The 16,927-nt window shown below is 41.9% G+C and overlaps 1 protein-coding gene across 23 annotated transcripts in view; it reads right to left on the bottom strand.

The window, feature by feature from the left end:
* The window catches only part of LOC115253727 (glutamate-gated chloride channel), a 773,621-nt gene that overhangs the window by 106,565 nt on the left and 650,129 nt on the right, over positions 1–16,927 (bottom strand). For 12 of the 23 annotated variants that reach the window (XM_062852736.1, XM_062852731.1, XM_062852733.1 and 9 more), the window contains one exon: positions 14,538–14,690. The exons of the other annotated variants lie outside the window; for them this stretch is intronic. In XM_062852736.1, the coding sequence (XP_062708720.1) occupies positions 14,538–14,690 (153 nt within the window). The remainder of the gene's footprint in view (positions 1–14,537; positions 14,691–16,927) is intronic. 23 annotated transcript variants of the gene reach the window in all.

Here is a 16,927-nt window from a genome sequence, read left to right as displayed (position 1 = left end):
ATGGAACGTAATTCAATCTTAAACTAGCCTTGAACATCTCAATTAGTGGTGGAACCAACACCGCTTCTCCATTTTGAATCAGTGCTGGAAATATTCCATCAACTCCTGCAGATTTAAAAGGCTGAAAAGATCTAATTGCATTTTCTACTCTGGTCTTCATGAAGATTTCATCAGCTATATCTGAGGCGGTGTTTATTGTACTAGTTGACTCCGAAGAGTTTATACTAAGACATCCTTCGCTTTCCAGAGATATAGTATCATTGGAATCCACACTTAGAACCTCACCTGTAAAATGGGTTTCCATCATTAAATCCAAAGTTTCACGAGGAGTTTTGGTAAAAGCTCCATCGTCGCGCTTCAGGTTTCCCAATTCATTTGAATGATCTTTTGCAAGCGTTTTCTGTCGTCTTGCAACTACAGAAGTGCTGTTTAAGTTTTCACATGTCAGCATCGAAGATTTTCTTTTAGATTTTCGTATTTCGTTGTTATATTCAGTCAGGGCTATACTGTACTGAGTCAAGTCTTGTAAACATTCGACACTTTTCACTACCTTCATTTCGTTGCTGCAGTCGGGTGTCAGCTTGCTTTGTTACATTCGTACGCTACCGTTACCTCTTACCAGTCTTGTTAGCGATCACAGTCTTTGACACCTTTTTTGTCGATATTCGGCTGCCTTTGCCTCCAACATTCGCAACACAAGCGATCAAACTACTGTCCGGAACAAAAATGTCGAATGAATGCGCTTGACCACGATTGCGTCTTCGGGAGATGGTTCGGTTGTTGTTATTCCTGTCTTCCCATAAAGAGAGCTGTTTTGTATAAATGTATGTGTTGTAATCGATTTATCACACACGAATAAACTTATATTACACCAATCTTAATCAAAATTGGCTGAAATCTTGCGAAAAGCTGGAATTAGACAAATGTCACCGTGTCAGATGACGATGATTTGAACCACTTTTTTTGTTTATTGATCTTCGTTATACCGCTCGTGTTGTGTGTAAAAGGTAGCGGTCGCGCTCGAATGAAACAAAGCAAGCTGACACCCGACCGCGGCAACGAAACCAAGGTAGTGAAAAGTGTCGAATGTTTACAAGCCTGCCTCGTACACACAACACGAGCGGTAAAACGAAGTTCAATAAACATAAGAAAGCGTCAAATCAATGTCGTCTAACACGATGACATTTGTATAATTCTAGCTTTTCGCATAGATTTATAGTCAATTCCGATTATGAATGTTAGGGGCTGTCCATAAACCACGTGGTCATTTCTTGGGACTTTTCACCCACCTCCCCCCCTCCCCCCGCGTGGTCATTAGTCCATACAAAAAATTTTATTTGTCCATACAAAATGGTCATCGGCCGAACCCCCCCTCATGACCACGTGGTTTATGGACAGCCCCTTAGTATTAGTGTATTCTTGCATGTTGCATTGATTACGACACACATTTGGCCAACACAGCTCTCATTATGGAAGAAGACAGGAATAAGAAAAGCCGAACCGTCTCCCGAAGACGCTATCGTAATGAAGTGCATTCGTTTGACATTTTTGTTTCGTACAGTAGTTTGATTACTTGTGCGGCGAATGTCGAAGACAAAGGAGGCCGAATATCGACGAAAAGTTTCAAATGACTGTGATCTCTAACAAGACTGACTGAGTCCAATCTCCCGTTTGTTTCGCTCTATTGAACATTTTACAAGAAAATTTTCTAAGGCGATCCAGTTTAAAGTTCCACCATGGCACGTCTCTAGTAGAAGACGATTGTATGGTGTGGTGGGACAACTTCTGTTAAAGGAATTGATGATATGTACTTTAATTTACCCTTTGAGAAAATGATTCTAACTTTTGGGTTGAATCAATAGTTTCTCCCATTGTAAATGAATGCGTATTCAACAATTCTACATATTGATCCCAGTTTGTCTTCCTGGGATTTCTAAATGCGGTTCTAGAATAATCTCTACCACTCCAATTGAAGATTATATGTTTATGATCTATCCGAGATGAACCAGCCCTGGGCTGAAAATCTCGTCAGGGGGCATCCATAAAGTATGTTACGCTTAGAGGGGGGAGGGGGAGTTCTGAAAACTGTGACAAGCAATGTAATAAGTATAGGAAAAACCCGTACGAAGGGGGGAGGGGGGGTTTAAAATTCTCAATTTTAGCGTGACGTACTAAATGGATGCCCCCTTAATAAAGATAATAATAATAATGTTTATGATCAGATAGAGAAATCTCATCTGACACGTGCCAGTTTGTGTCTTGCTGTTGCTCGTTTACTTTGCCGCGCGCTGGAGCTCTCCTGTCTCACACGCTTTGTCGTATGCACTCTCTCGGTGCTTGTCTCCGTGCATTGCACTTGGCTTGATACTACGCATGATCGGGAAAATTTCGAATCAAAGGACCCATCACTTGTCAACCCTTGACAAGCTTAACGATTTTGCCGAAAACACAAACTCTTCAATAAATTCATTAAGTGATTTTTTTCTGTTTGGTGACAAGCACAGTCCCAAGCACCGTGCATTACTCCCTGCGCCGTACACCCTTAAACGAAAGTACACAGCAAATGAGTAACTTGCGAAAAGACAAAGGATTTTTCACTCATATTTGCGTACGACTGCTGATCCGGTGTTACACAAATTTGCGTGAAATTTCACACAAGTTTGCATGAAATCTTTTGTCTTTTCGATCGCTGCGTGAAAGTTACTCCTTGCTCTGTGTACATCGATCTTTCCGTGTAGAGCTAGTGCTGCGGTTTGTCTCTCGTACAATTACGAAAGCTCTCACTCATTCATTGCTTGTCTCTCAGCAAAACGGGAGACAAGCACTTGAGATTGTGTGAAGCACACGTTTTTTTCGCACCGCACGGTGCATGCCGCCAAACCCTGCTGATTACATTTGAGAAAGTAGGTTTATCACTATTATTGCAAATGTCCATCATCCCTTACTCGGCGCGATCCGGCTGCGCATTGCGAGGATCCATCAACAGGAGGAGAAAATCGGGTGCCGGTTCAATACACGCCGACTGGAAGACTTTGTGGTGAAAAGGTCCTTCGTCGAGGAGCAGGAGAACCGTGATGTGGATATTTAGGAAGGTGGAAGCGTAGAAAATCTATGGAGCGCCATCAAGAACGCCTTCATCGCCACCGGCGAGAGTTGTTTGGGTGAGCTACGCACCCGGAAAAATAGTGGATCACGGATCACACCTGGAGGAAGATAGAAGAGCGAAGGAACGCCAAAGCCGCGATAGAGTGAGCGAAAACATGAGGAACCAAAGTCGTAGTCCGTCAGCGTTATTCGACTCTCGAGAAGGAAGTGAACCGCGGGACAAAAGAGCGTAGTCGGACTCAATAGCCGAAGAAGGCGAGAGAGTCCCAAATACCGGCGACATTCGTCTCCTCTGTGATGTCTCACGTCACCTTGGGACTAAGATGAATGCTACGATGCCTGCGAAAGACACATTTGGACAGCTGTTGATCGACTCGGCTAACCAGCTGAAACGCTGGTTCAATTCCTTAGGAAATCTTTTTAAGTATCGGTCGTGTTACCAACATCACAGCATGATCCGCTAAGGGTTCCATACATTACCCGTGTCAACATCGAAGCTAAATCATTGTAGGGGAGAGAACAGCCCTCCGTACCATCAAACAGGGCCTGGGGTGTCGATCGCATATCAGTCAAGATTCTCAAAGCTGACCCCGTAGTATCTGCACAACTGCTGCATCAATTATTCTGCAACATATGGGGAACCGCGACATTTCTGGTCGACTGGAGGCATCTTAGTAAAGTTGCTCAAAAAGAGTGACCTGACTGTATGTGATAATTTGCGGGTTTCATGTTGCTCTGCAACGTTCTCAAAGTCCTCTGCAAAGTGATCCTTAAACGGATACAGGAGAAAATTGACGCAACTCTCCGGCGGCAGCAAGCAGGATTCTATGCCGGAACATCCTGTGTGGATCATATTGTCACGCTCCGTATCATCTTGGAACAAATCAATGACTTCCAAGAATCTCTCTATCTGATGTTTATTGATTACGAAAATGCTTTCGACTGTCGCAATCATGAAAACATGTCGGGAGCCCTCAGCTTCATTGAAGCACAGTACAGGGCATTTTCGTGCAGAGTGCTGCACAACGGTGTCTTGTCCGATCCCATCCGGGTCGTTGCTGGAGTAAGACAGGGATGTATCCTATCCCCGCTACTGTTCCTCATCGTAATCGACGAGATCCTGGTAGGTGCAATCGATCGTGAATCAATTCGGCCCTCTGCACCACCGTGGATACTCAGGACTGAAAGTAGTAGTAAGTAGTGCCAATCTAAACGGAGACAGTAATTATGCATTCACTTATTGCCTATAAACCAAGCCATGCTTTCTAAAATATAACGAGTATTTTGTATAAGCTTCGTATTTTGGTTGAAATGATGTGTGTTTTGTTTATTCGAATGTGAAAATTGTCTTTGGCTGATATTTGGAAAATTATTACTATCACGCTACATATTTTCACCCTCCGGACGAAAGCTACAATTTTGATTATCCCGAATGGATGCACTGTGTCCCCATGGTGAATAATTCACCATCTGTGTGCAACACGCCAAGGGATTGTCTCTTTTTGCGGTGCGGATCTGCGCGACCATCACATGACTGCGGCTGCTGTTGCGGCTCAAAAAATACCTACACGGAGAAATCAAACTACCTAATTTTTGGGTCGATTTTACTCAAAGCTGAGTATATCGAATAAACTAGTTACCCAAAATTAGGTTGTTTTCCCTCTTTCCCTCACCGATGTTGTCAAAAACAAACAGAGATGCATCTACCCAACGGGGGTCCTTGAGCCCAATAAGCCAATTTTGGGTAAATGCAGGTTTACTCAAATTTGGGTTGAATGAGGGGGGGGGGGGGGGGGTCTTGGGTTGAATTTACCTACTCTTAAGTAAATGTTTTTGCTGGAGGTGAAGGTAATTTACCTAGTGTGAGTTTAATCGATTTACTCAAATTTGGCTTATTGGCCCGAACTATGGGATTGCGTCAAAAGAACTCAATTTTGGGTAGTTTGGCGGTTCCGTGTACGTATGCAGCAGCAGAGTGTGTTGTGTACCTACTATACGTATTGTGGGTGGTTGGACACGACGGCGGTGCATCCTGGCTGCACAACAGTTTACAAACGTGAGGAGAGGGCTGTGTGGGAGGTCAGGTTACAAGAAGGAAGCTTTTTTTTTGTTTGAACAACATTCACTAGGGCTGCGACAATATACAGGCAGGCGGCGGGTGATAAATGAACTCCCTCGCGCGAGGATCTACACTGACTGTATCTACAACGCATGTACTCACGAATATGGGGACTTTCAACGATTTGCCTCTTACGGTCTCTCTACAACAGTATAGATTGGGGTTACAGCTCGGGAGGGAAGCAGGATAATTGGATGCGATGAAAGATACGATTCAGTAATTAAAAACAAACAGGAAAGACCATTAAAATTGAATCCAGATAAAGCGGTCTACCTACTAATGGATTGAGCCGCAGCACGAGAAAGCGGATTGGTTTATGGATTAATTACACTGTAAGATTAACTGATGATGGCTCCTACCGGAACTGGATTATATGATGTTATCTATCTGTTTACAGTTGAAACATTGCAACTGGTGCCGATGGTTCGAGTTTGCTTCTGAATAATTCAACAATTTACGCTATTTTTGTTCTAAAACCTTCGTGCCTCTACAAATTTAGAATTCTCACGTGCCGACAATGTGAACCATCATCAAGAATAGCACTACAATATTTATAAACAGTCAACAAGTAAAACACAGGAACGCGTCGTCGATCTACCATTTACCATCGTCGCTGAGCATAGATCAACACGGGGACATTCGGTATTAGTTTGGAACTAACTAGGTCGAATGGACTCAAACTACACACACATTGCAGCGTAGCCATCGCGGCTCTTCAGGCGACTATACCAATGGGAAAAATAAATATTAGCTTGTTTGTTCGAGAGTCCCCTCTCCTACAATTTCCAAAAACAATATTGGAAACACTCAGATACGCTGTATCTGTCCACTGGCGCTGTCTGAGTTCAAATGTAGCGTTGCAACACAATCGATTAATTAAGGGAGAACAGTACAGAACGAACCAATAACGAGTAGGAATGTTATCATCTATTAAACTCAGGTTTCTCTCATGTGCGTACAAGATCGGGATGATAAAATAAGTCCATATACCCCGATAATACTTACAACCACCAACAAATTTGGCACAACAGAATCTTTATTTACGTAAATTTCATTTATTTAGATTCCCATATTTAGGTAATGTTCCACAAATAGAATTTAAATTAATTTAGCACCATTAATAACGTAAGGAGAAGTTTAGGGAAAATATAAGGAAAATGGGAGCTGAGGAAACTTCAAGGGTGTTTAAGACGAAGCTAAGTTGGACGGAGAAAGGAGATATTCGAATTGTGGTTCCATGGGGGTTATGGAACTGCTAAAGGTTATCAAAGAACCTCATTGAGTGTATGTCATGAAGAATTGTGTGGCTTGTCTCACTGTGTGTTGTGTTTTCGCTGCTCCGTTTTTTCACGTTAAATAGTAATTAATTGAGCATTAGTTATTCCGTCGCGTGTGCCCAGTTGAAGGCGGATGTTGAACTACACCTGAAGACAATAAATACGCCAAATAAGAATTGTCGTACTACTCCTAGAAGCTGAAAATAAAGTGCAAGTTGCGTCAATCAACGATCCATCCATCATTGCTATCCTGTGGTGTATTTTTTGCTACCGCTCTGCTATACAATGGCAAAGCGATTTGGCTGTGGTAAATGCTCTCTCCCTATCGGCGGATTGGATGAGCGCCTTATTTGTGATGACTGCGGTAAGCAGTACCACATGAGCTGCATGGATATGAACCCGTATCAGCTGCGAGTTTGCTTCGAATTCAATAACGTTGTGTGGTTGTGCGACGCTTGCCTGTTTTCTTTTCGTAAGCAACGATCGGCAAAAAGAAATGATGAATCGAGCTGTGTGGAACGAGATGAAAAAAAAAAACACGAAATTGAACACACTGTGCACCAACTTCAGACCGAGTTTGTGACAATGAAGCAATGCTTCGTTGAACTGCAACAATCGTTAAACAGTCAAAGCGCTAATAATAATCCTGCCATCCCATCTACATCTACACCCAAGTCTACACCTCAAACAAACTTTAGCCGCGAAAGAACTGTATCACAGCATTTCAACGATTCTTCTCAGCTGCGGATGGGTTCAAATGCCGAAACTACATCAACTGGATCCCGCAAGTTTTGGCTGTTTTTCACCAGAGTGGCAAAGCATGTTTCCCCAGATGCAATACGTGAAATGGTATCACACTCTCTACGACTGAACGATCAACCCGAAGTTGTCAGATTAGTGCCACGTTGGAGCAATATCGAAAATCTGCGCTACGTTTCGTTTAAAGTTGGAGTCGATTGGCAATACAAGGACCAGGCCGTTAAGGAGTCAACTTGGCCATCAGGATTACTATTCAGAGAATTCGAACATCGTGAATTCAGTTACTGGGAACCATGAAGAATCCATAGAAGAGTACCACGAACGTGTGTTTTTGTATATTGTGTGTTATGATTTAAATTTGTTGTGATGAGTTGATATTCTGTACGCTTAGTTAATTGTATGAAAACTGTCTTGTTGTTTCGTTTAAAGTAACCAGATCATTGGGGCCAAATTGAGCCTGTTGATCATAACAATAATAAATAAATAAATTAGATCTACAAGCACTGGAACCCCTTGAAACTCCCCTAAAATCCTCCTTCAAACCACGGAACCTCTCTAAAACAGCCTGGGACTCCAGCCCATAGAAACCCGCTGAAAATCCCCAGAGCCCCCGAAACCATCAGACACCTTCTAAAACACTTCAAAACTTCTATCTAAATCCCATCAAAATCCCGTAAACTTTTCTTAAACTAGGACTCTAGAAAACTCCAGAAGCCCAATGAAACCCACTGCACCCACTGCACCCACTGGTCCACGAACCAGATTTACGAGGAAAGCTGCATTCAACGCCTTCAAATGAGTTTTTAGGCAAATATGATCTTCTACAAAGTTGTCCCTAATAATAAGGCCCTCTTTAAAATGTGCATGAAAATTAGGGTGGTCCATATTTTCAAAGAAATTGGCAAACAAACTTTTTTATTTGCAAGAATAACTGTATACATTCTTCGGGAAAGTTGTAGATCTATCAATTTTATGCAAGTTTGCTGAAGACACTTTTTATGTAGCTTTAAAATTGACCGATCTAGAGGTATTTTTCTGAATAAGTTTAGGGTGGTTCAAGAAAAAACGGTTTTCTGGCGTTAACTTTTTCATTTTCGAATTTTCGTCAAAGTCGCCCAAGAAACAGAGCATTTGAAGACGCGTCGTTTTGTGCACTGAGATGGTCGTTATTTTTTTTTTGATTCAAAAGTTACAGACATTTTTCTTGAAAAATAATATAAGTGTGGGCCACCTTCCCGGGTAGAGGTGAATGGCAAACCAAAAAATAAAAGAATAGCAAATTTTATTGTCATAACTTGTTTTGTCATTCATGAGTTCTTCATGAAGAGCTTAAAACAACACGTGAATAGCATAATATGATATCATATCAAAATATGCCATTCGCTTGTCATTTATCAAATTTGGAAGAATAACTACTGAATGTCTTATTTTGCTATCATAACAAATTTTGCAGTTGGTGAGATGTTGTTGACCTCTTACGAGTTTGATGAACCATCGCAGTTTGGCACTTATCAAGAACAACATAATGACAAAATTTAAATTTTGGTTATTCTAATGGTAACTTTTGATAGTTTTTTTAGTGGACAGGCAAATAACTAATTTTGATATTGTTCTGTTTTCAATAACTCTATAATGGTATATTTTGCAATTCACAATCTTAAATTTTTTTTGTTCTTGATTTGTCATTGTAATGTCAAAATTTGACATTCTTCAGTTATTTCTTAGAACAATGTCAGTTATTATTTTTACCCTTTTGTCCCTTATTTCAAACAAACCAATAGAAAATTTTACCATTCAGTAATTTTTTTTAAATGGTAAAACTTGCAATTGAGTTGTAATTGTTTTCTGCCCGGGTTACCTGGCAACGTATAGAAACCCATATAAAATTTCCCTGAAACCCTCGAGAACCCCTCTCAAACCTTCGGGAACTCTCCGAATCATTGCTACTGAAACACACTGAAATGCTTTGTAACCATTCGGAAACAATTTTGGCACCGCCGCACACCCACCCCTTCCCACCTGAGCTTTGAAGTTTCCTGATACTATTCGGAATTCCCTTCCTCAAACCCCCATGATGCCTCAAAGAATTTAAGCAAGGCGAGTGGCCTGGGGATTTAAAGGTGGTCATGCGGGGTTTCAGGGCGCTTCCAAGGAAGTTTCAGGAGGGGGTGGAGGGAGGCTTCAGAGGCACTACACAGGCGTTATGTAGGCGATTTCGGTTGGTTGTGTTACATTGGGTCCGACGGGGTTTTAGGGGGATTTCTTAGGCATTTCAGAAAACTTCAGAAGATTTTAGGCGAATTTCAGAAGCACTTTGGGGGGTTCTAAGGGTTTCAGGTGCGTGAGTCCGATGGAGTTTTAGGGGGACTTCGGAGGCATTTCAGGAAGCTACAGAGGATATTTGGCGAGTTTCAGAGTTTGGTATTTCAGAAAGCTTCAGAAGATTTTAGGCGCATTTTAGAGGCGTTACGTAGACGTTTTCGGGGGTTTCGGAGGGTCTGAGGGGCGTTACACGCGGTTTTGAGGAGGTTAAAGGGCCTACAGTTTCAGAAAATACATTTTGGATCACTGTTCTTCAGGAAGATTTCAGTGACGCTTTACCCTCGAGCGATCGCGCTGTTGTATTTTGTACAACACGTTGAAAAAATCTCGCTTTTTGTACTCAGCATTAGCGTGGTGCTGATGCAGGTAGTCAACCGCACGAGTTACGGAAGGTTTAAAGCGTTTCATAACCGTTTCAGGCGGTTCCAGAAACGATTCATGACTGTTGTAGATTGTTGATCCGATGACCCATACTCAAGGCCCTTGAGTCAAGGGAGCTCTTAGGGCCGATTTCTTAACCCTGGGTTAAGCGTTAAACCAGGTTTGACTATATGGGTAAGCCTGGCTTACCAATTAAGCCGAGGTGAAGAAATCGGCCCTTAGAGATTTTTAAACAAACATTGAACTTACCACTTGTCAGCACTCTGTTGCTTGAGGCTGTGTAAGCATCATTGGATTATTCAAGCACATAAGTTATGCATGTAGATTCGATGACTTATGCTTAAGAATGTTTTTTTAACAGTACCCCCCCCCCTCATCGCTGCTCCCTGAGCACACCCTAAACTTCCCTTAACTCAACTCTCTACTTATTTCCCGTAAACCAACCTTATCCCTAATCTAAAACCCTCCAACTGCTCTGAACACAATCAGATTCCATTTAGTAACGTTACCTAAATGGAGAGACCTCAATAGTTTCCATCCAAATGGAGGTATAGGTGTACTCTCACTCTTGAAATCCATTTTGATCCTGTTGAGACTTCGTAAGTCGATGGACGATGTCAAGCAGGATCACGTGAGACTCGTAAAAATTTCAGCAGCGGTGGAACCGACGAAAGTGAAGGTTACGAAGTCTACCCAGAAGGAGGCCTTCGCTTTCGCAGGAAGTCCAAAAGGTGTGGCGGATGCAACTGCTTGTGATAAGCACTCGCAGAAGCGGGTGAGGCAGCCGTCAGGTGAGGAGCTGTCTGGCGGTGCCCGCAAGGCTAGGAGAATACTTACCTCGTGGGTCGGTAGTAATACCGGCAATTCGGACCTCAACCAGGCGTCCCGGAAAGCTGAGAAAGGTGGGCCTGAAAAGGCTGACCTGTCCCGGATGGAAGTAAACAGGGGGTTGCGACCGTTGTTGTTAGGCCCTCAGCAATCACATAGTAGGGTGGACCAAAGAGATGACCCCCTCTGTACGAAAGTCGAACGGAAGAAGAAGATCTGGTCAAACTTTAACAGTGATCCTCCAGCTTCCCAGCAGTATATGGCGCAAAAGATAGCACACTGAAATTATGGCTACCGTAAAATGGGGTAACTTTGACAGTTTTTCAGCGAATTTCCTAATATGTTGCCATTTAACAGTATTTTTCCTACTTTTATATTTTTAAAACAAGTACTGGGGTATCAGTTACACTAGTTTACAGCATTTTTGAACTCGGTAAGCTGATGATCATTTTTGGTGTAGAATCATGCCCTGAGTTCGAAAACGCGAACGAAAAAAATTACAGTAGAGCGGAAATTTTTTCGACTTTCCATACAAGGTTGATGATTTGAAATCGATTTTTGTTCTATTTTTAAGCCAAGTCGCTCACTTCAAACATCTTATTCTCCGTAATCAATGCTCCGATTTAGCTGAAATTTTTACTGTAACTCGCCTTCATATGATATGTCAAATAAACGTCGAGAAAGAATTTTTAAGTTGAATTTTTCTTATTGAAAAAAATACATTTCTTCAATAATTTTTGGGAATTTTGCTAAAATTTAAGAAGATCGTCCCTAAAACTCACCAATATCTTGTATTTCATCAATCTGACGCAAAACCTGTATTCAGATGATCGAGTGGTATTGTATTCAGCCTTCAATTTATGGAAAAAGATTTAAAATTGGTTGAACAAAACGCAATATATTTGAATTTTAGTAAATTACATATTTTGAAAAGTTGCAAAACTCGATATTGAGCTAAACCTCAAAAACTGTTCTACTTAAAATTTTTTGAAGGTCGGTTTCGAAATCAGCACTAAATTGTGCTTCAAAAATTTTGGTCGTTGACAGAAGTTCACGACTTTCATTTTATTTTGTAAACTTGTGTTATCAATTGCAATTGAAAGATTTTATGATTTTAAATATTTTGGGTGACTTTGAGGTTTCCATATAAGCGAAAATCAGATTTTCATTTTGGGGTAACCTTGATAGTGGCCTGAAAAACACATCAAATGCCCCATTTTACGGTACTATGTTTCACTTCAAAATGCAGTGATGCCCACCGAATAGTTTAACCATCATGAGTAAAGATTTCGATTCTGGATAAAAATCGGTAACTAATTAATGAGGCATGCGATTTGAATGTAGTCTTCGGCAAAATTGTAGCAGATAGAGTAACCTAGAAGTACCAAGGGTCAACTAACGCTCTAGGGCACTTGAGAAAATACTACGGTCGATTGAATGAAAAACATCGTTTACCCATAGTAATTCCCATAGTAATTCCCTTCAACTTGTGCACTCTCAATTTTCAACCAAATGAGCTCAAATTTTGGGAGAAGACATAAAAACTGGTTACGAATGGAAAAAGCGGTGTGGAGCAAAAACGATTTTTTGAACCACGCTAATCAAGGTAGGGTTTGGGACCATTTGGGCAGAAGCACCTATTTTGGGCACTTGCTGTTGTAACTCAGTCAATTTCAAACCGATTAACTTGAATTTTTGAACATAGCTAGATATTGCGCCTTCCTGATCGTGTTCAAAAAATCAAGTCATTCGGTTCAAAGCTGACTGAGTTATAGCAGCAAGTGCCCAAAATAGATGCTCCTGCCCAAATGGTCCCAGACCCTACGTTGGTGCGTATGTTATCTGTCCTTCCACGAGCCACCACCAGAGGTTTGTTTTAGGTGTCTGGAGCCAGGTCACAAGTCATGGGACTGCAAACACCTTGACAGGAGCAAACTGTGTAGGAGATATGGCGCCGGATGCCATAAGGCACAAGGATGCACGAGTCCATCCGTTTGTCGGATCTGTACCGGAAAATCCGTGAACAACAGGCACCCAACGGGTGGTCCAAGGTGCCTAGCGTTCAAGACAGCCGCAGTGAACAAATCACAGTGCAGGTAACGCAACTGAACCTGAACCACTGTGACGCAGCACAGCAACTGCTTTGTTAGGCGGTTTCTGAGTAGGGGTGGATATTGCCATCATAGCGGACCATACCGAGTACCCGAAGGTAACGGAAATCATTTCGCGGACAGCTCCAAAAAAATGGCGACGATATCGACGACGGGTAAATGTCCCGTCCATGAGTTGGTGTCTACTATTAAAGAGGGCTTCATGGTCGCCATAGTAAACGGGGTCTTCTGCTGTAGCTGTTATGCGCCTCCATGGTGATCGATGGAGCAGTTCACGCAGATGCTGAACTGTATGATGACCGTGCTGATAGCGCGAACCCCGGTGGTAATAGCGGGTGACTTCGAAGGCCTGGACCGTGGAAAGGGGAAGCCGTTCTACGAACCAGCGGAGTCAGACTCTACTAGAAGCACTGACCATGCTAGATGTCGATCTGGCTAATGTCGGTACCAAGCTCCTATGGTCGGAACGGTGCTGAGGCAATCATTGACGTTACCTTTTATAGTCTTGCCCTAACTAGTAGCTCGAACTGGAGAGTAGACAATGGCTACACTCACAGCGATTACCTTGTGGTTCGCTACAGTATCGACTACATCAGCAGCAGACAGCGGGCAGAGAAAGAGGCGGCTGGGGCAAGGCAAAGCCCTCGTAGGTGGAAGACTTCACTTCGAAAAAGGGGTATTTAGGGAGGTGCACCGCCGTGAGCGAAGCCTACTCGGATTAAGGGGGGACAAGCTGGTACCGGTGCTCTCACGTGCATGCGATGCGACCATACCTAGGCAAGTCACCCTAGAAATGAGAAACCACGGACTTACTTGTGGACTCAAGCGATTGCGGACCTGTGCTGCGCCTGTCTACGGGCTAGGTGGCGAATGCACCTTGGAAAAGGGTAAACGAATGGCGGGTGGTGCTCGCCGCTGTTAAAGTCGTGGTGAAGACCGAGATAAGGGCAAGAAAAAGGGCCTGCTTTGAGGGTCTTTGTCGGAGTGCCGATGCGAATCCGGGAAGTGATGCCTACAGGATCATGATGGCCAAGACAAGAGGTGATTAGTTCACACAGAGTCAAGTACAGAGCAGTCTCCAGAGATGTTGAAGGAGATAATTGAGGAGCGCGAGTCATAATCCTAGTCCTTGGCCTCCTTTTGTAAGACAACTGGGGATTGGGGCTGGCGATGACTAGAGGGTCATGTAGCATAAATGTCAAAAATAACCTTTTCAAAGCTGTATTGTATGCATTCATTTACTTTTTTTCACAAATTCAACCAATAGCCTCCCAACCCAATAGCCCATCAGTTCCTCGTTGTTGGTTTGTTCTGTAGCGTTTTCCCCTATAGGAAATAAATAATCACCGGTATCCTTGCTGGACGATGAACAGAAAAATGATAACATCAAAGTGTGTTAAAAAGAGCCATGAAACATGTGGGTCACGTTCATCACACACATAGAACATACAACGTCCTTAGACGTGCACGATATGCAAAACACAACATGTATGGAGCAGAACTGTACGTAGGCACAGAATTTCAAGTCCGACTGGTTGCGGACAGCAGGTTGGTATGTGGTGATCCCCCAGTTAGTCAGCCAGCCTGAGCCTGAGTTCTGAGTGTGGTGAGGATTTGCAGTTCCCGTTCACTTACCTATCATGACGCGAGCCGGCACGGCATTCCACTCCAGCCAGAAGGTAATGAAGGACGAGGTCACCAGTATGATGCCCGGAATGAACACCGTGGTAAAGTAGAACGCCCGGTCACGGGTAAACATGAGGTCTACTTTCAGGCAACTGTAATTACCTACATGTTCGTCGTGTTCGTGCCGCCACATGGTTGGGTGGTGGTGATGAGGGTGCGATTTATTTTTTAATTGTCGACAAGTTATTTGCGATTTGGGCATTCCAGTGAAATGTTTTGTATTTTTTTGATGTGTTGTTCGTAGATAAAAGAGATAGAAAAATGAAAGAAGAAAAAGAACGGAAACGTAAAAGCTGATAGAGCTAAATTTTGATATATTGGGTTTCGGATTGCTTAAAACTAGTATTGCTTTGTTAAAAGTAGGACAATTCACAACATACTGCTTAAGGTCACACGACTACTTTTACTAATGCATTAGTGGGTGTATAGCAGACGTGTGAACGTACGCAATAGAGATGTCTACTTATTTATTTAATTGAGGAATAAACAAAGCTCAACATTAGGCGGAAATCAAATGAGGATGATTAATGGTACAAAATCAAGCACATGAAATGATAAAACGAAATAATTACTAAATATCGTTTTTATTTAAATAAATTTAAAAAAATATATCGTCAAGTTCGTGTATCAAAGTTAAGCTCGTAATACAATACCTTAAGTTCAATTTATGCCTCATAACTTGTTATGCTGAAGTCCCAGTAGAATATTTGTAAACTCACAGAAGAAAATTCTATAGAATTATCGAAGCTTTAAAATTTTGTAACAATATTGGACAAGTGTCATTTTTTATCACCGTGTTTCACAAACAGTTTCTTCCGCTACCACTTATATGTATAATATGCCTGCGAACTTTTCCCAATGTGGTGAAATAGGAATCTTGAAGAGAACCATTTTATCAGCACATTTTAAGTGATATCCACTAAAGTTCATTAAAGTGTTTCTCTGTGCGTCATGCCATCTCCTGAATTAAACCGTTTTAATATTACTGTACATAAATGACGCCATGATTTTCGTAGAACAGGTCGATTAATCTAACTCATTCTCTTTGTGAAACTGGTAGTAGCCGGGGAGTATCTGATGCTAAACTAGGTGAACAATTGTTACATAAATTGCCATGCATGTGATTATCTGTTAGTAGGGTATTGGTTCCCTTACACATACCCTATCACAAAAAAATTCAATTGTTGGTCATCATCAAAATCTAAAACCAATTGTCTACTATTTACCTAATGCTGATTCTATCTACTTCTTTCTACGGGCAGGAAACATGATAAATCATAAACTACAATCGAGAAAACTAAACTCACTTTACACTACTGGTAACTACGTTTTAAAACTATTCTAACAACAATTGAATCGCTTTAAACTCCGCAACAATCAGTCAGGCGGCGAGCCACAGCAGCACACTACGATACGAACGGATCCGGGTGGCTTCTCTTCTCACACTTGAACTATCGTATTGCTCTAAAGGTGATGGAGCACCATCCTCCTAGTTTGCTGCCCCCTATCACCACCGACTAGGAGTTCACGGGAAAAGTTCGGTTTCCACATTCGCTTCCACAAAAAAAGACAATCACTGACACTTTCCCAAGCTGACAGATCCTCTTTCTACTGGTAGGTAGGTATGTGTTGATATCTGAGCGAGTTTCTAGCAGATTGGGTTGGGAAGATGTTTCTATAGAATAATGAGGGTTGGACAGGAGAAGAGGGTTCTGGATGGTGTTGATATAAAGATGGGCGGACAATGACATTTGGCAGATTAGTTAGTGCTGGTGATGATACTAGTTGAAGCGACAAGGTATCCGGGAAAAAGTAGACCAGCTATGGAGCATGAGCTCAGTTATGCGCTTCATTTTATCTGAAAATGTCCGTGCAGTGACTTTTGCATATTTTTCAAACGACCTTAACTATTTTAGAGATGAAAAAACTAATGTCCAGTGATTAATTGCTTGGGAAGAAGATGAGAACAGGATAGTTGTGTCTTCCAAGCGAGCATCAAGCTGCTTTCAGGTCACCCTCCGGCTTCCGTCACCTGAAGTTTGTGGAACTCAAAATGAAAAGTTCATTATTTTTCCAGAAAATCTCTAAGCAGTTACTTCAGAAACTCTTTTTGAAATTAATAAAAAATAGCTGTGTATATAGTGTAAAAATTATCTAATTTATTACTTCTGGATAAATCCAGATTTTGAGATTCTAATGGACTCAGAACACCATTAGAATCTCACAATCTGGATTTTCTCAAAAGTGTTACAAGAGAAAAGCTAATGAAAGACATTTCACTTGGATTCTGGGGAACTTCTTAGCTGAATACCGGTTTCTTAAGCTAAAGTTTGATTAAG

Source organism: Aedes albopictus, chromosome 2, assembly GCF_035046485.1.
Source record: "Aedes albopictus strain Foshan chromosome 2, AalbF5, whole genome shotgun sequence".
In the NCBI taxonomy this organism is placed as follows: Eukaryota; Metazoa; Arthropoda; class Insecta; order Diptera; family Culicidae; genus Aedes; species Aedes albopictus.
Note: the sequence above shows the minus strand (reverse complement) of the source record. Positions and strands in the feature narration are given on the sequence as shown.